This window comes from Silurus aristotelis, assembly GCF_946808225.1.
Source record: "Silurus aristotelis genome assembly, chromosome: 2".
NCBI lineage: Eukaryota > Metazoa > Chordata > Actinopteri > Siluriformes > Siluridae > Silurus > Silurus aristotelis.
The window spans coordinates 15,067,358-15,078,887 of record NC_139575.1 but is presented as its reverse complement, the minus strand read 5'-3'; the positions used below and the strand labels follow the sequence as shown (position 1 = coordinate 15,078,887).

Sequence of the window (11,530 nt, the reverse complement as noted above, 5' to 3'; positions counted from 1 at the left end):
CAGAATTGGGAAATCCTGTTGTGTGGAATTTACATAACAGTGGGGATTTGGGTTGCATGCCTGAGTCCTGTAGACTACATGTGGTTTTTCATCATTACACATTTTCTTTTTTTCTTTTTAATCTAATTTCAAGCTCAGTTGAAGTGCCTGAGTTAGAGTTTCATTAAACCAACAAGTGAGAGTCAGTAAGGTATGCTTTCTGTAGCGATGGATGTGTGACTGACTATATCTCCTCAGGCAAATTGTTAAACATCACTAAGCAGTGAAATATTGTGCTAAATCACATGCACATTATGCACCAGATCTTGCACATGGCATTTAAGTTGCAGACTTGGCCTCATAATCTGACGAGTCGAATCATTATAATGCTGCAGTGAAATGCTTTTAGTTTTGCTATAAACTGCACACCGTCATTCTCTATTGCAAGCAGTGAGATATATATAAAAGGACTAGTTAGGGTTTGCTCACTTTCACTGTGTTCTTATTAATGTGCAGCCTATAATTGTACATAGACTTGCTCTCAGCAAAGGGTCCATGTTAAATAGACAGTTTTTGAAATACAAATGTGACTACATGTTGGATATTGAGTAATGCATAATTAATAATGAGAGTACATGTACACCATGCATCAAATTCAGTTAGGAATTTCCATTTGCGTGTCCATCATGAATATTTGCGTAAATAATAATCAACTCTAGAGTTGCTATGATGTTTGTTCCTGAAGTGATTAAATTAAAGAGAATACCAGTCATTAATAGACTGTTGATACAGAAGGTGGTTGTTGATTAGGTGTATAGCATAGATGCCGAAGAAAAAAAGTTGTACTATGAGAAAAGTATGACTTGTTTCTGATTCAAGCAGCAAAAACATTGTAGATCAGGTAATCAGATAGTGTAGCTACTTTTTCAGGGGACCACATGTTCTCACTCTTTACCACATTATAGAAAACATTTTCAACCATCAGTAGTGTTATGTTTCAAAAAACTGAACTCAAATATATACAGTATCTGTTAGATAAAAAGCTTATTTAAGTCATACAGCATACAGTATATAGAGTATGTTTTTACACACGTTTTTACACATAAAACCTTATTTTTTAAATAGATAACATGATTGGAGAACAAGCATTAAAGTACTTCTCACTTGGAAACTCTGTCTTTATAAAATGCTAGAGACGGGTATAATTCACTTTAGTAATCTGATATTGTTTGAGCCGTTTTGGTGAACTGAGTTTTACAAGTGTATAATTGATTTGGTTCAACACTAATGGGATACACTGGGCAGGCTGCAATGTTCTAACATGCTCTCACACCAATTAGTTATTTTCTCCTATAATACTTTGTCCATATCAATAATACGTGATTATACATTAGAATAATGCCATAGACTCGGTTTTCAATTGTGTTTTGAATGCTGACAATGTCTGCCGTGCAGCCATGCGGTCAAATGCTGTGTGATGAGCAGCAGAAATTGAGAGCAAGATGAAAAAAAGTGGTACATGTGTGAGTGGGTGTGTGGGAGCGAGTGCTGACAGAGGAAACGTGACTTGCTTGTCAGCTTGAAAAATCTACAGGTCATTTAATCAGCGGGATTTTTTCAGCTTTTTCATTTGTGTCTCTGTCCCAGTTCAGTAACTCTGCTCGGCCATGTGATTGATGATTCAGACTGAGAATGGAGAGGCCTAAGAGCGGATTTGCATGCCGTTCGTGTTGGTGCATGTGTGTGTGTGCATGTGCATGTGTTTTTTCCTGTGTAAAGTGATGTGGTATGACTAATAGAGAGGTCATAAAGAAACATGCACAAAGATGTTCCCAGTGTAAAAGTGTTTATTGATGTACAGATGTTTGTATGATAGTTGTATGATTTAATTGGATACATGGGGGCAGTGTCTAAAATGTCCATCCAAATGAGTCTCCACTCAGCATAAAGCTCTGTTAAAGCCACTCTGGGTAGTTTCCTTTTGGCCAAACGAGTGCATGCTGTGTTATAAATCTTTCAGCGTGAACTGTGTCACAAGTCACTTACTCAGGTGCTTATTGTATAGGCAAGTGAGTCACTTCTAGACTTCTGCATCTTTAAATCAAATAATATTCATTTAAAAGCCTGAATAACACCTGCAAAGGTAGTCAGATACCAGACACCCAGTCTTTCACTCCAGCTGTTTGTACCAATTTGTGCAAATGTAAAGAAGATTGGCCTATGTGAGTGTCAGGGTGTGCCTGTCTGTACCAGTAAAGGAGGTGTGGTCTTTATTTCTGCCATGTCATAGTTAAGGAGGTATTGCCTCTGTCTGTGTCAGTCTCACTAAAAGTGGTGTGGTCTCTAACTGTGTCAGTCTCAGTTATGAAGGTGTGGCCTCTGTGACTGTGTTTCACTGTGAAGGGGGCATGGTCTTTGTATCTTTTAATCTCAGTAAAGGAGGTGTGGACATCATGTATTTTAATAATTGTTATTTTTAAAATTAAAGTAATGGAAAAGGTTTGCAATAATTAAACTGCATTGTACAATTGCTCAGAGTTGTTTAAAGTCTGAATTGTCCTTATCGTCCCTAGTTTTATTAATGTGGTCACTTTATAGGATGTTTTTTCTAAATAAAATCATAATAAGAATTGAGATACACTCTGAATTATGCAGAAGCCATGGTCAGTGGAGCAAGGCTTTATCCTCTGGCCTTTTCCTTATCTTGTACCCAGCATTCCTACTGTAAAACCCTGACCTTACTCAGGGCAAACATTGACTTGAGTACCAACGTTTACGTGTTGGCCAAAATGACAGCTGGTGTTTGTATGCAATTGCATCCTCTCAACTCTGACCATACAGTTTTTATACCTTTTTATCTTTGTATATATTACACTGTTAGATATACATATTCTAGCTTTATTCCATGTCTAATGAGGTTGTTAAAAGTGTTTGTATATGTGGCTAGGATGTCTGTAGAGTGTCCATGACATTTGATGCAGGGGGTAGTATTTTATAATGTTAATTTTTTTGTCTAAAGTGTAATTCATCAATCATTTTGCTGCCTGCTCTGGTTGTGTGCTAAACCATATGGCAGCCTCCAGTCCTCCTACACCACAATGCAGCATGGAGTAACTCGTGGCTTCTATTATGCTCAGTCTGGGTTTACAAATGAGTTTCCCAGCTTGTGGCTCCCTGTGTGTTATGGTACCAGAGAGAGGCAGAGACAAAACTCTGTTTAGTGAAGCAATGTGATCAGGCCCAAAGTCCAGGTCAATTCTAAACTAATCGCAGGTTTCTTATAAGCACTTTAATTAAGTGAAACACATGACACTCAGATGGGTTTAAATATATCAGAATGCACTCTTTTTGCCACTATTTTAGTAAATGGGTTTGCTGACAATAGGCAATGCTGACCTGGAGCTGCTGTCTGATCTCTGGTTTCCTCTGATTGTGAAATAAGTGTCACACTCTCTCCAGCCTTTGATATAGCACACATGCATAACACACACACACACACACACACACACACACACACACACACACACACACACACACACACACAGAGAGCAGGATGAAAAACTTCACTCTGCATGTGAGCTTCCAGTGTGTATAGTATGCATGTGTGGGTGATTCTGGGGCGCAAATCAAACGCAGAGTGTCATGACCCCGGCAAAGGTGCTGGAGGTGCGGTATTTGTTGAGATCCTCTAAAACGATTTCCCTGCTTCAGCAGCTGCCGCTGTCTGTGAATGCCTCTTTGTTACCACAGCTGTTTGCTCAGAGAGAGGGAAAAGTGCACCTTAGCCCTCTTCACCCGAAAGAGAGATTAAACAGAAAAGACTAAGAGGAAAAAAGAAAGTAAAGCAAAGGAAGATGCAGCGTATCTACATGACTGCACAAAGGTCTTAATTCTCCCACCACTGTATTTTACTACGTATAGTACAGTCCTGATTGCTCTGAGGTTTCCAGAGACAAGGCGTCTAAACAATTGCCCATTTTATAATGAGTGTGAAATAAATTAAATCTAATAAACACCTTTGTTACTTCCCTTTATGTGACTCTCTTTGAAATAGCTTGATGCACATAATATTTGAGTAATAGTCGCTGTTCGAAAGATATACATTTTAAGCAGCCGTACAGAACAGTAATCTGAAAAGACATTTTGATGTCATAAATTGCCAGTGAGTGCTTTGGCAGTCTGCTAAGTTTTAATGAAAGAAATCATGACAGGAATACATTGCCCGTTTCCTTCACTTAACATGAGAAACACAGCGAACACCCCTCCTTCACTGGAACTAAGAATCCACACCTTTTTCACTGAGACTAACAAGTAATGGGTTCCTGTTTCCTTCACTGGTACTCATGGTAAGTTGTAAATATTATGACTTTTCCTGTCTCTGAGTTCAGCAAGTGATGGCACATCAACCTGGCTGCTCCCAGCATGAACAGTAATTGAGAAGTGCTTCTATCATTAAGGTTATGAGTTATGTTGTGCAAGCATTTGGATCAGTTAACACCCATATTAGCTTGTTAAATTTGTGGCAATGACTATATAGTGTAGAGCTGGTAAATGTACTGTGGATCACACATTATAGTTAGCTAGCTATGTTTTAGCTAACGTAAGAGGAACAGAGGCGAGCATTATGTAATTCAGAGCTCCAAATTCCGACATCAGAGTTAAGTCAAACGCATCATTATAGATGACAGAGGCCATTTCTTCCTCCACTGACACTCAGGCCTCAAGCACTAGTTGGAAAACAATGTATGTGGTTGATGTGTAAAGACCAAATCCCTGCACCTGTTCTCAAGCTTGCATTCTGTCTGCTGTTTTCTGTTGACTGTTCCATACAAATGTTTAAGTACTGCAGGTGATGATGTTGAGTGCATTTCTCCTGACATAATTTCCACCTAAACCAGAGACTGGTGGAGCTTTTCAAATCCCCGCTTCTTACTGTTGTGTAGGTTCGGTTTCCTGGAAACATCTGATTTCCAGATGTTTCTGCCAAACGTGGTTCCACGTTTATCACTCATGTAAACGCACTTCTTCATACATGCTGATTCCATAGAGCTGAGGACCAAAATGGAAATTCCTCTGGGTTTTTCTCCTTGAAAGGCTATGAAAGTTGTGCTGCGTATCTTTGCAGAAAGCTGGACACTCGCTGAGTGAGTGTTGTAGGTGGGACGCTGAGCAGACACACAGCGGACGTTCCTGTTTATGCCATCGACCTGAAAGTCCTGCAATACCCATCATATTCATTTGATTGACTAGATTTTCCTTCTACGAAGTAAGAGTTATCGTCATAAGGAGAGTTTTATAGGAATTTCGAATTTTTTTAACATAACAGGTTGCTGACTGTCTATGCATTTGTTGGATTCTTTACTTTTCTTTATATGTGCATCACCTGTTTTTATAGCTAATTTCTGTACAGTGCATGCCATGATTATAGTGCTGGTTTGAAATAACGTAAAAATGATACAGTTGCTGGTAGCAGTCTCATGCTTTTGGTCTTTACTGTAGTAGAGGTGCATAAAGTGTAATGGATGATGTAAAGTTGTGTATTGCTATGTGGTGCTTAGTTCATACTAAATGGAGCATGACTTCCTTACTCCATTCTAGGGATCAGTTGGGGTTCTGGCCATTAGCTCTGACCACCTGTTAATCCTCTTAACCTACACACCCTGATGGTTCTTCAGTCCGGTGTCAGTTTCGTCTATTTTCTCCATCTAGCTCGGTATCACAAGGCCCAAGAGGGAGAATCGGACTGGAATGGTGTGTGCGTGTGCGTGTGTGTGCATGCACAATGGAGAATGAGGGTGGGAGAGAGAAATTGAGAAAGTAAGGGACTGATGGAGAGGGAGCACTAAAGTGAGAGTGAGTAGAGTTTTTCAGATGTTCTGCATAGTTGTCATTATTATGTTGATGTCCCATCATCAAGGTTCCAACCTAATATAAATTTTGAATTTGTGTAAATTACATGATGTGTAAAGTTTATAGGCGAGGACAAGATTGGACCATGACTGTGTGTGTTTGGATGGTGCTCCTTTTGGTTCATGTGGTTCATGACTGTGTGTGTTTGGATGGTGCTCCTTTTGTGTATTAGTGTTGATTGTATTCAGTAGTAAATCAGTGGATGGAAACACAACAATTTATATTGTGTGCATGTTTTAAAGCATCAGAACCAACATCTGGGACAATGTTGCTTTGCTAAAAAGAAACTGACTCTGACACATTCTTTCTCGCTATTAACCTTCTCTCTAAACTCAGTTTTGGGCTGTATAATGTTATTAATAAATAGCACAGTATTAGACTTAATTAAAATGAAAATGAGAACTTTTAATTTTAAGAAAGAAATCAAAATTAGCATACGTGTAATTGCTCATTAATTAATCACATGACGCATCACTGTTTTTTATGATGCAATACATGATGTCTTTAGAATCTTGAATAAATAAATCTTGAATGAATGAATGAATCAATTAATTTTTCAGTCATTTGTTTGTTTATTTTTAGTCACTGCATTATCCTGGTCAGGGTTTTGTACGATCGAGAGCCAGGATTGAATTGGAAACCAGTTCAGTGTTGGGCCCCCTACACACACATTCACACATACTTCACCTCTGGGCTAGTTTATCATAGCCAATCCACCAAGTTTTTTGGAGGTATAAGAAAACCTGAGAACTCTACGCAAAACCCCCATGAGCATTACTAGAACATACAGAACTCCACATAGGTGTTTTTATATAATGTGGCGCAATATAACCCCATTATTTTATCTTTGGGCTGCTCTAATTTAATAATTGAATTTATTTCAATTGGAGGTACTTTATTGATTTAACAATGTTGCATCTGTACTGCTTGAGCTTAAATGACAAAATAAATTAATGTTAAAGAAAAATAAGAAAGTCCAGACTTATAAATAGAGAAAAAACTATGAACAATGAAAGCAGTATTAATGTTTCTTCGTCTGTATGTTGCAGGTAACGTCTGTCTGTGTGAAGTATACTCAGGAGAAACTCTACCTTCCCTTCTGAAAATCTCTTGTGTTTAATTTCTCTGCATGATGGGACACACGCGCCTGGTAGTCATCGTACTCCTCGCCATCGGCAGTGCGGTTTCCGCAGGTAGGAGCTGTTTTCCTCATCACTCCTCCCTTCTCTCTCAGCACTCATAACCGCAAAGTGAACAAACCTGCTCCAACATGGCACAAAGACCATTATCATCTCTGTTTCCCTGTGATTGATTGAGAATTTATTACTAGTAGCTTAGAGGGCTTCTGTGGCCTGCCTCTATCTCACGGCTCATAAAGACAGACATAAAGATGCTCTTTCAGTTTTTCAGATCTCTGCTGTGTTGAATAGTAAAAAGTGACTGTGTGCGCATCTGTCTAAGGCAATAGCAAAAGGTTTCAGGTAGGATTTTAGCATTTGAACTTTTCCATGAAAACAGATCTGGGTCTACAACCAGTGTATTGTCGACGTGTACGAAATTTCTATTAAGTCTTAAGCGTGTGTGTGTGTGTGTGTGTGTGTGTGTGTGTGTGTGTGTGTGTGTGTGTGTGTGTGTGTGTGTGTGTGTGTGTGTGTGTGTGAGTGTGAAGGGTGTGTCCTCAATGACTTGCTCCTATTTCTGTATCTCATGCAGTCAGGCAGTGTTGCTTGTTTTGTCAGGTCCTCACAAATCGCCATGCACTTGGAATTTCCCCGCTCCCTTCCGTCATCAAATGAAAGATGCTGTGGTGATGTGCATTAAGAAAAGTGCTGACAAGCCCAAGCTCTAACTCTTAATCTAAGGGAATATCCTGTTTGTGCACAGATTTTTTTTTTTATGTCTTTTGTCAAGCCCAAACCCGTGTGCATTGAGCTGACTGATCATTCATGCCGCACATCATGCAACAGACCAGAAAGGGGGAAAAAGAGGCACATATGCTGAAAATTTTTTAACAAGCTTAATAGGAACAATACTCTTTGTCAAGTCCTGTCTATTGACTTGGAAATTTTCTACCATTTAAAATTTCTGCTTGGACTGTACTTTTTAAAATGTGAAAAAATCACTTAACAGATCTAATCATGTTCAAAGCAATGCAGGTTATGCTAGGACACTAACAGGTAACAGCCTATGTGTTAAGCACAGTCTCTTGCTGTGACCTGCTCTTTATAACAATGAGCTCCCTAAGAAGCCTCTTCCTCAACATCATTCTTGCCAGCATTGGATCATTCCTCCGAAGCTTCAGCGTAAGAAGCGCAGAAGTTTCAGTCATCTACTGTACACTGATTTATCAGTTTCAGATATAAGTATAATTTACTGTCTGAAACTTTTTACAGTGTGTTAGTGTTGTAAATACATCTTACATATTTTGTGTAAAAATTGTTTATGAATCATGACCAACATTTTTTTGCCATATTGCCCCTATATCTTTATTTATTATGGTCTGTGGGTCCTTATTAGTCTGCAAGTAGCCTGTATGTAAGCAGTTTAGATGCTGTGGACAGCTGGGATTTTTTTTTTACTGCTGTTAAAGATATCTTTGTGTTTTTAACAAGATAAAATTCACTATTTTCTTTGCCTTTGGAAATCAAAAAAACCTCACCATAATCAAATCTGCTGAATCAACATTTTGGTCATGATTCATTCAAAGTGGAGTGCTGAGGCAATCAGTTTTAAGTTGATATATTTTTTTGTTTCATTTTGGTTAATAGAATTTAGTGTGTTCTGCATAAATATATCTAATTAGCCTTCACGACTAAGACATAAATAAATTTATGATCAGTTCATTGGACAGAAATGTACAACAAATGTTTCATTTTCTTGTTCTCCCTATTCTCAAAGAATGAAGTTGTACTTTGTATAGCAGAAGAAGCAGCTAGTATGTGGAAAGCCCAGGTTTTGTACTTTCTGTAGAAGGGGCTACAATATTACTCATGTTATCAGTAAAAACCAACCAGCCATTTAAAAAAAAAAAAAAAAAGTTATTTTTTAGTATGAAATGATGCAAAAACAATATATGCAATATGCAGGAAATAAGGTGGAGTGAAAGAGAGAAGATGAGAGAGAAAGACTGAGAGAGAGAGGGAGAGAGACTGAGACTGCACCACATGTATGTAACTTGGGTAATGTTTGATAATGCTAATATCTTGTATCTATTATAATAAAGATTGCATACCTACAATTAATACTCATACATAAATGTTTGATTAGTTTGAATGACGTTTTACCTGTTAAAGTATATAAACTGTTGTCTTTTAAGACTGAACAGCAGAGTGGCTACACTGATTTTACACTGTGATTGACAGGCAGAGTGGCCACACCCCTTTTACAGTCACTGATAGGAACCACATTTCCCTTCTTCCTATAGATCTACAGAGTCCAAAAGTCTAAGATCACTAGTTCTGTTTCTTTTCTGTTTTTAACTTTTTTATAAAATTCTTAAGTTTATTACAAATTACAAAAAAGATTCTCAACAACATCCTGAGGGAGAAAGGTATTTGTTACATCGCCACTTTTGCTTTAATGACAGACCACAGCGCTGTGATGGACTATAGAAGTTTGTAAATACCTAATGATTCATACTATATCACATCTATTTGAGTGTCATACGAACATGAGCTTTGATGGAATGGATAATGAAATTTAATACAGCAGTTAACATGCTATATTGCAATACCAAGGCTGGAAATTTAAGAAGAACCATGAAACTAGACAATATACATCTTCATTTACACTTTCATTTACACTGCAAAATGCCTCCCACTGTGACTCAGGCATTAGTTTTTTTGAAAACTCTGCCAGACGTTCAGATACACCATAATTGCAGTCATTACTTATTTTTCAAATTACTGTGCTCCAAACTTAATTTTTTTTTAGCAGTCCTTTACAAAATTAGACAGATTGAATAACAGTTTGCAAGTTTGATTATTTGTGGGTGCAATTTAGAGTCCAGTTATTAAATTTAAATCAGCTATTTTGTAAATGTTAAATGGCAGAGACTCTCTTGTAAGCACAACAAAACATAGACTTGAAAAAGAGCCCACACTAGAAGCTAGAAGTGAAAGTGAGTATGAAACATGTAAATTGTGCATTATGTGATTTCTTGCTCTACTCATTCTAGTTCTGTCATGAACCCTACACACACAAACCTGCTTCTTTTTTTCTAAACTCTGTCTTGTTCTTGTTTTTATACTGCTTCCTAAGAGCATTTTTTCACCCATTGTGTTGAGTGTGTCCTCAGCTGTGTTATGACACCAAGGTCCTCAGGTTTAAGTGCTGAAATGGAGAATGCCCTGGGAGTGGAGCCAGGTGTTAGTTTCTGCCATTTGCCAATAGAAGATTGGGCAGTTGAATGTGGAGCAGCCTGGTCTCGTGTGCTGTGAGTCCTGGCCTTTTCCTCCACTGTCATCACTCCATCTATTTTACTGTCTCTCTGGGCTGCTAGAGGAAAATTGGCATGTAGGTGTAAGGCTATTTCTCAGACTTTTGCCAGCTTGATTTTCCAGTGAGTTTGGATAAAACAAAGAAATCAGATGATTGCTGAACAACATTCAGCAGTTCATCCATATCGGATTTTATATGCCTTCATTAAAATTCTACTCACTGTAATGGCAGGGCAGCATGTTAGTGCATAGTGGCCTATGGCCATTGGTTCGATCTTAAGCTGGGGTTACTGTCAATGCTGCGCTTCTTTTCCTTTGGTTTCATATCACCTCCTAAAAATATTCCAGAAAGCGTCCTGTCTACTTCAAATTGTCCCCATGTGTGAATGAGCATGTGAATGTGTGTACAGTGTACCTACCTCTACCTAGTTTTCTTGTTCTAGGCTCTGGATCCACTGCAACCCTGACAAGAAAAATGGTTGTTTGATGAATAAATAAATGAATGAATGACCGTAACAGGCTGTAGTAGACCTACCAAATTATATTACTTTGAATGATGAGCACATGATTTATATGGTCACAAACAGAGTGAACATGACTGTAGGCTTTGTGTATGCATAGCATAAATCACAAAAGGGTTGAAACAGTGGCCCTTATGCATATTTATGGATGTGCCTTAGCCAGAAGATTCAAAAGTGTCTAAATTAAAAGTGTCTGAATATCACTTGCATAGATGGCAGATGAAAATTAAATCATATGCAGACAGGCAGAGAAACTCAACTAAAAACAGCTGCTGTATTGACCCTGCAATCAGTAAAAGTGAAGTTTCAGTGAATGTCAGAATGATGAAGCTCATTGTTTTACTGTGTTGAAGAAATATATATATACAGTGAGGAAAATAAGTATTTGAACACCCTGCTATTTTGCAAGTTCTCCCACTTAGAAATCATGGAGGGGTCTGAAATTGTCATCGTAGGTGCATGTCCACTGTGAGAGACAAAATCTAAAAAAAACCATCCAGAAATCACAATATATGATTTTTAAACTATTTATTTGTATGATACAGCTGCAAATAAGTATTTGAACACCTGTCTATCAGCTGTAATTCTGACCCTCAAAGACCTGTTAGTCTGCCTTTAAAATGTCCACCTCCACTACATTTATTATCCTAAATTAGATGCACCTGTTTGAGGTCGTTAGCT

General features: G+C 38.1%; 1 protein-coding gene across 2 annotated transcripts in view; it reads left to right on the top strand.

Annotated features, from left to right (window-relative positions):
* tgfbr3 (transforming growth factor, beta receptor III) overlaps window positions 1-11,530 on the top strand; it is a 91,172-nt gene that overhangs the window by 1,123 nt on the left and 78,519 nt on the right. For both annotated transcript variants that reach the window (XM_083569070.1, XM_083569071.1), the window contains exon 2: window positions 6,939-7,082. In XM_083569070.1, the coding sequence (XP_083425196.1) occupies window positions 7,019-7,082 (64 nt within the window). In that variant the 5' untranslated portion in view covers window positions 6,939-7,018. The remainder of the gene's footprint in view (window positions 1-6,938; window positions 7,083-11,530) is intronic.